This window comes from Diprion similis, chromosome 10, assembly GCF_021155765.1.
Source record: "Diprion similis isolate iyDipSimi1 chromosome 10, iyDipSimi1.1, whole genome shotgun sequence".
NCBI lineage: Eukaryota > Metazoa > Arthropoda > Insecta > Hymenoptera > Diprionidae > Diprion > Diprion similis.
The window spans coordinates 18,550,326-18,558,679 of NC_060114.1; the positions used below are offsets into that span (position 1 = coordinate 18,550,326).

The window sequence follows — 8,354 nt, forward strand, 5'->3', positions numbered from 1 at the left end:
GTTTTGCCCCAAACAAATAGTCCAAGGCCTAGACATAGTGAACTAGGCATTCAAGAACCAACAAGTATGCAGATACAGGACGAAATTCGGAGTAAACGAAAAGTCTGAATTGCTGGGGCCCTGGTGGTTCCTATAATTTGGATCTCTCTTTTGTGACGAGAGAGGAGAGCGACTATTCGCTGCCTGGTGCTTGTCTATAGTACCTCCACTTATGTGAATGGATATTCATAGACATCCAATAGATATCCATCACCGGTTGTAGATATTGTGAATTGAGATCCACCATGTATATGGATATTCTATGAAGCTCTGAATTTTGTACGGACCTTTAATAGGTGGAGTGTTCCACGTGGGCTTGTAGAAAGATTATCACCAGGAGATTATAATTTTTTCTAATTTTCCCAGGTTTTGCAATAATTTATATTGTGAAATTTGTATGGAATAAAAGTCTAGATAAAAATTTAATCGCAGGATAAGGGTCAGCATATATTTGTCATGTGGATATGAAACATGTCACGTTTTATTCACATGAATCACAATCTGATTCAGCACAGCAGCTATAATCTGGATCCTTCGGTCATAATGATACAGAATCCATGTCTCGTGGCATAAAAAGAACTTGTAAGAGGATGTGCAACAGCAGCATATTGTGCAATGCGTTCTCAGTATCATGCAATGATTAACACAAGATATAAAAGATACCAATTGCAGTTGGAGACACTGGGCGATAGCGCGTAAAACGTTTTCATGATGGAATGCGCCGGATGGTTGTTGTCTGGGATATACACAAGAGTTACTTCTAGCAAACTATAAATAACTATAATTATGTGACCTAATTAAAAATATATAAAAATATTCTGCATTTTCGGTAAGTATTACGAAAAATTTAATTTAAGACATTTAGAAACGAATGACAATACTGTATATGAGATTGTGAGATATTACATGAATTTGGTGTTAATTTTTGTATGGTAAAGAAGTTTTGTCTAAACGAAGTTTCGTAATACATCTTAAAATTAAATTTTATGTATAAAAATGGAATAAATATATGTATAAAATCCATCCACAGAAAAGTCTGTCGCGTTGACTGTCATTAGACGATCCGGAGATTTTCTTTAATCTAATAGTGTTTTGACTTAAACAATCATCGACAACGAATGACCCGATAATTATTAATTAAAGTTGTACTTCGTTAGGAAATACAGAGAAAATATAGCTAGAACGACGGTACTCGTTTCTGGTTGAGAAATCGCCGAAATATTTTTTGTAATCTTGCACGGCTTCGTCGTGGCTTTTAGTTCCTCACTTGCAGATAGGCAACCGCCATATTCATCGTCAACACAAGGTGCAACTCTGATCGAATACGTATTGCTGCAGTTAAGCCCGTTGATTTTCTCGCTGAATTTTCCATAGTTTTTTATTACTCTTTTCCCAGGTAATACTGTAATTTCGTGAAAGTGGGTGTCAGATTCTATTACATATGGTGACTTGTTCCAAGTAATCGTTACTGAATCCTGGGTGGAATTCACGAGTGTAACATTTGGAGCGAAGGGGGGATCTGTGAAAAATTAAATATTCATTAGTTAAAATAATCAATAGATACAGAGAATTCGAAATCACAGAGCTACTGAAGTTCACATTGGTAGTGAATTTCTCCTCCTTAAATCTTATATTTCAATATTGGTAATACATGTATGATCTTTCTTTCAACTTACATGTGTTAAAGTTCACCGAATTACTAAAGTAATCGTGGCCGTCAGAACCCTTCACCTTGACTCTAAATTCATTACTTTTGAATTTTTTTATATCGCATACTGATCGTATCTTATTTCCCGTGCAGTTCAATTTCTCTCCACAATCTTCCCAGCCTGAAGGAACATTGTTTCCACGAGTTATTTTGCATTCTATGCTGACGGATACGTTTTCACCTGGTACGATGGAATTATTGTCTTGCCACGTTAACCGAGCACCGCCTTGCTTGTAAGGTTTTACTGTGGCAGATAGATCATTATTGTCCAAATTCGGTTTGCGGACTTTCACGTTTATAGAACCGATTGAAAATCCGAAAATTCCATCCTCAAAAAGGCAGTTATATTCTCCATCATCCCTTTGCGTAACATTTAGAAGCGTCAGCGTCGATGTCACTATATCATTTTCATAGAAAAAGCTTTGATTTTCATGATTCTGATGATCAATGGGTGTTTTCCAAGTAACTTTGGTGTCGTTGAGTCCTTTTCTACTGCATTCTAACTTTTGCGTTGCTGTTTCATTCACCGTAACATCTCCTGATGTAATCACTGGAATTGAGAAAATACATTTACTAACGAGTCACGTGACGGATTGATTTAACCGTTCCTGTTATAAATAACTTGCACACTGAAAAATCAACTTCGCGATTGGAGATTGAAACTTTTTTTGCATTGAAGTTTTGAAATGGATCGTTTCATGGGTCGGGAAATATTCTCACCACTCTCCAATCTATGTATATGATGAAAAATTTTCTACGCATTTATACAGGCGTGAATTCTTATGATTCAACAATATGTTGCAAGGGCTGCTAAGTGCACCGCGCTTGCAGGAAAAGAGTAGCATTGTGCAATGAATATCTAAATAAAACCACGTATGAAGCGTAAGCTGATGTGGAAAGTAACGGTATCATGATTACGATAAGGAAAAGAGAAACGATTACGAAACCAACGGATGTGGGGAAGATACCCCTAAGACCGTAGGTATACCGCAACTCACTAAAGATGGATACACACGTTAATTATTCGCTTAGAATTCGAGAACATGACTGAGCAGAAATTATTACATTATATGATTGTATTGAAGTTTTCGAACGATAGTTTACTATAAAGTGAAAAAAAAATAGTCGTCTCAAACGAATCAACCTAATTTAAATATGTTATAGCCAAATACGCGAAGATTGAACACTTGTGGATAAATGTGTTGCATAAATAAGTACATGAATATTTTTTTTAATATTTCAAGTATAAAGCGTAAAAATTTGCATTTTTTACCGTAAACAAAAAATGTACTTTTTGGCACAAAATGAAATTAAGAATTGTGTTAAGTATTTGTTATTATTCTTTTTGATTGTGCTCACTTGTATTTAATTTTCCTGCGACTATTGCGATAATTTGACGTAGGTGTAACAGTAAATTGATGTTGAGGCTTCGAGAAAATGATTAAATGTTTCTATGATGACAACCATGATTACACCAAACAATTATCTCTATTCCATTCCCGTCTAATTGCGATAATATTTAAGTCGTTACACTTGCAACGATGTCTATTTTACTACATTTATCTACTAACTACAAATAATGAACGTTCCTGAAAAAGCCCGAAAAGTCGCGTAAAATAACGTAGGATTATTCATTGTGGTTGAAATTCATTTAGCGATGTTTGTTTCTCTAATAACTGGAATATTCAGTTGAAGAATCAGAAATCATCGGATGACCATAAGGAATAGTCGTACACAATTTTGACAGAACACGTAAGCCGATCGTGAATAAAACGAAATGAATTGAATTCCCAATTTTCTTAAAAGTATACATACCTTCAGGTACACCTGCTACACGCTGGATCAGAACGAAGCAGGCTAAAAGCAAGGATATCTTAACTATCGACGCCAAGTTGCTTCGCGACATGGCGTCCTGTGGTCCTTCAGTGTCCTCTCACGTTTCGTTATGCGCACCAATGATCTTCCACGCAGCGTGTTAGCAGCGCTCAACTTCGAACCTTGATTTCAACTGTTCGATCACCCTCAACCCGGCTTGAGCTAGGCGGAATGCGATTCGAATTCCTCCAGCAAAAGTTTTAAAGGCCGGTGGTTATCGGCGAGTACATGAACGCGCATGCGCGAGTTCGTCTCAGCGACGAATCACAGATCTAGTTTAGCAATGGATCTTGGATAATTACGTTCGAATGCTTATGACGTGTTATTGCATTTGTCACGTTTCACTGTCTTACTCATAAAACCTTAGGGCGAAGCTCGGACAGTTAGAATTGGATCGGAATTCTCGAATCGGATACGAAGTTGACCGCATGACCGCAGCTCCATTAGAAATTGCAGATACGAAAAAACTACATCTTCTTAGTTACTGGAATATTGCCGTACGTTCTGAGAAATTTATTGTTACACTCTATGCTACAAAAATAATTCCGTTCCGACGGTTATGCGGTATGGTGAGAAAATTTTATTCCACAAATTTTTAAATTCATGTTATTCCAGCTGAATACCGATGAGGCAAAAACTGCTTAAGCTTCCACGTACGTTCAGATTACGAGAGGTTTCTCCCTTCCGCCATTTGAAGAATATCATTTCGAAGTGATTATATTCCAGGAAAAACCTCACGTGACAGGGAAATCGTTTAGAAACATGGTAAAAGAATTCAAGGCAAGGCGGAAAATGGGTATTTTCAGCTTCAACAGACCGCATTAGTATCCTTATGGTTTTCAGGAAGTTTGCAAGAAATCATATTTATTAATTATAATAATAAAATAGAAAGCAGAGTGCATGTGACGGGTTGATTACAGTAAAATAAAAACTGTTCCGCACGATAAGAGTTTGTCGGAAAAATCACTTGTTTTAACTATCAGTGGTTGTCCGTTCGCTTGGATCGACCACCAGAATCAGAATTATCGGGGGTCCGTGTTTCTTGGTATTCATTAATTTACGGTTCGTACGCCTGACTCACTGCGGCAGGCAACCGGAATTACAATTTGTGATGCATTTCATATTGGAATAGTAATTCCGGTTGTCTGCTTCAGTGCGTCAGGCGCACGGACCGTTCAATTCGTCATGCATTTGTTATTTGGACGGTAATTCTGGTTGCCTGCTTGAGTACGTCAGGCGCACGGACCGTTTCGCATATCAAGAAACTCACGGTATGAGTGGTTGAGGAATAACAAATGTGTTCAAGGCAAACTTCTGGCTTACGATCCTCATATTTGCCTCCAAAAAATTGCCTATGTTCTGCTCAAGCTCGATGAAAGATGCAGTATTGCAGCATCTTTAGATAACTGTAATAAAAGCCAGAAGAGATTTTTTTTAAAGTCGAAGGACTAAAATTTGGTTGACACACTGAATAAATTTCAGCACAGATACTGACACACTCTCAAGTGGGTACTTGGATCGCGAGGTAAAGTCGTTAGTGGACATTTAATGTCTTTCATGTGTTTTCATCAATTATTTCCGGGTGGGGAGTCATAGCGAGTGAGGACAATTCCCAGAGAACGACTCTGAACAACCAAACGTCTCAAATTTCTAATAATATCCCGGCCTTGAGTGAATCGATGGCCATCTCGGATTCCTGGACACGATTAAGCGTCGTACTCTACGATTACAATGCATACGTGTATAAAAGTATTTATACGAGTTAGTTTTCCGGAGCAAGTATAACTGATTACTGTTACCAGCTGATGTTGACAGAGGATACGGGATAAGGAAAATCCCAAACACCATTGATGCGTCATATCGTTGATATATTCATGAACTCTGATCAATTCTGATTTAGTACGATATGGCGATTTTTACGTACGCGTTTAGCCACTTACGCATCAGAACAGCTCATCTATCGCTTTTGACATCGATCGCATCAGCATCAGAATTCAAACAAAATCAGAGTCAGTGTCGAATTCGTCGACGGACTTTGACATGCAGCAATACAAATAGTCGTACAAGTTCCCGAAGCGGAAAAATTCCATGATGACTGAAAGCTGGCTTGCTGGTATTAATTAAGCCTACGAATCACCGCTATTGCGCGGAGGCTAGATATGGAATCTAAATATGTAGCAACGCTGACCATAATCAAGAACCTTCGTACAAGCACCATCAAGAAAAGAACACAATCAGCAGATCCGTTAGAGGTAAAGATATTTTCATAGGCTAAGAAAGTTTTATTCTAGCTCAATAGGCTATAAAAATATAAGACTTTGAATGAAAGATGTTAATATTAAAGACCGTTACCTACATATATATTTCTCTTGGCGTTGAGTCAGAAGCAATTGCCAATCATGTAATAATTCGATTCACAAACCTTCTGATGTCCATGCGTGTGAACTCTGATGTTCAGCTCGTCACCATCTGTGAATTCGGTTGTTTTGGGTCGTGCCAACTATCAATACGCGCGATTGAAATAATTGTCTTTACACAAGAGTATAGTTACAATGGACATCTATTAAGAAGTAACAAGTTCTTCCGATAAATTCGTAGCTTTAGGTTGTATAAAGTCTTATTCAAGTTTGTTTGACTAAGGTTGCAGTAGCAATAAATACTTGGAATTGGTTTCGATCGTGTTTTGAGTTTAATGTAGTTCTGTACTGTCTGTTGTCTGAAATGATTTTGCTGCTTTCTGTCTTTTGTCTTTCGAGATTTATGAAAAGAGGGAAGTAGAAGGAAATTGAGAAGCTTTTCATTGGTGAGTCAAGTTTTCGGGTAAGTCAGCTGAAGACGATTGGTCTATGAGGACTGTTATGATAGGTATCGTGAATAACGTGACAGACAGGTGTTTTTGGTTGTGTATGCCAGACGGAAGTGGCGCACAGGCTTTTATAACGTAACCCGGAAGTGTGTGGGGATTGTTTATATTGTAATTTATTTATATTATATTAATTATGTTTTAATCAATCTACGCATTTTTTGTTTTAACTTTATTATACATTTTTTTTTTTTAATTTTATTCTAGGGTTCTTAGGCAAATAACTTATTCTACCTGCAAACTGACCGTTGGTTTATTTGCTCTACCGCTTTGTGCAACAGTTGAAGTAGGCAATTGCTGTGTTTCTGACCATGTCTCGTCAGCCTCGGTCGAAGTATAGTTTTTTTTACTTTGATTCTATTATTATTAAGCTTTGGTTTGATTCTGTATCATTTTGCACTACCGTGAAGTTCGGATCGTTCGACTCGATCGCTTGCTAAGTTTTTTGGTTTCCGTTATCGGAGTTTGAGTCCGTCTCCGTATCAGTTTCCCAATCTCTTTTATCATCCATTGGAATGCAGTAGGGATCGTTTTGCCGCTGTTATCTGCAAGAGGAGGAGGAGAACATTTTCTGTTTGTCTCTGTGTTTTTAATTGGTTTGCGGAATCGTCTGTTTCTCGTAAGGATGTTTCCGGTCTCAGTCTGGATACTGCAACGTCCGTCATCTGTTTTGTTCATGACTTTAGTGGTTGCCACAGGCTCTTTGGCTGAAGTTGCACGAGATTTTTTACTCCTTTTTTGTGTAATATTCCGCTTGTTTTTCTTCTTTTTTTTTGATAATTTTTTTACGTTACTTGGTACAACTTCTGGTCAAAATTTATGTTTGAAATTCGATAGGTTGTCTCTGAGTTTACGTGACTTTAAAAGATCTGCTGGCGATCGATCTTCGAAGATCGGAGTATTATGATACTGCAATAGCATCATTTGTACTCCATTTTTCTCATCTATAATTTTTTCTGCCATTTTCCTGAAGGTTTGAATGTGTCTTTCGGCCATACCGTTGGACTCTGAGCCTACGTCGGAGATGATGTCACCTGATCAAACTCCCATTCTTTAACGAAATCTTTGAATTCTTGTGACGTAAACAGAGTTCTCCGTCGGATATTATCGTTAACGGTATGCCGTGAGTCACAAACATTCTTTTTAGGTGTCCAATTATATTTTCACTTGTTACGTTTCAATGCAACTCTATTATTTCTGGATATTTTGAGTAGTAGTTTATTGCGAGGAGGTATTTCAGGCCATTAATTTCGTATATGTAGCAATTAGCTGTTTTATCTTTTGGGGATTTGCAAGCATATTTGTGACTCAATTTCCTGCGACCACCCTATGAACCTGTCGTTTTTATCGTAAGCCCTCGACAAAGCGTCGGCTATATAAAGTTATTTGCCTGGACGATGAACAATCTCTACGTCGTATTTTTGAATTTGAACCAACATTCTTCGAAGTGGACCTGGGCATTTGTTTAGAGGCTTTTAGAATATCAGGATTAAAGGTTCGTAATCAGATTCGACGGTTATCTTCTTCCGTAAATATAATCGTGGAAGCGCTTTACTCCGAAAGAGGCTACCAAGAGCTCTTTCTCTATTTGCCTGTAAAGTATTTGTGTATCAGTTATCGCTTTTGCCGCATACGCAAAGTCTATTTCGGAGTAGGATAGCCCCTAGTTCCGCCTGTGGGGCGCCTACCGAGAGTTTATCGTATCTTTGTTTACATCAAAGAACTGTAAAGCGTCATTCACGATCGACTTAGTGCAATGGTAGTGCAGTGCAGAAGTTTGGAAATACGAATACCACGCGAGCGTTCATAATCATCGGTTTACCACTGCACTAATCCGATGTTAACGCTCGCATGGTATTCGTATTTTCA

General features: G+C 37.9%; 1 protein-coding gene across 1 annotated transcript; it reads right to left on the reverse strand.

Moving 5' to 3' along the window:
* Positions 1–728: 728 nt before the first annotated feature.
* Positions 729–3,819, reverse strand: LOC124411447. The gene is made up of 3 exons (XM_046890546.1): positions 3,563–3,819; positions 1,716–2,297; positions 729–1,558 (listed from the first exon to the last, which is right to left on the reverse strand). The coding sequence occupies exons 1-3, from the start codon at positions 3,651–3,653 to the stop codon at positions 1,173–1,175; spliced, it is 1,059 nt and encodes a 352-aa protein (XP_046746502.1). The 5' UTR covers positions 3,654–3,819; the 3' UTR covers positions 729–1,172.
* Positions 3,820–8,354: the final 4,535 nt, after the last annotated feature.

Coding starts and splice junctions, on each gene's coding strand:
- LOC124411447 (XM_046890546.1), bottom strand. CDS start 3,653: ATGTCGCGAAGCAACTTGGCGTCGATAGTTAAGATATCCTTGCTTTTA. Junction 2,298..3,562: donor TGTAGCAGGTGTACCTGAAG/GTATGTATACTT, acceptor TCTCAATTCCAG/TGATTACATCAGGAGATGTT. Junction 1,559..1,715: donor TTCGGTGAACTTTAACACAT/GTAAGTTGAAAG, acceptor AATTTTTCACAG/ATCCCCCCTTCGCTCCAAAT.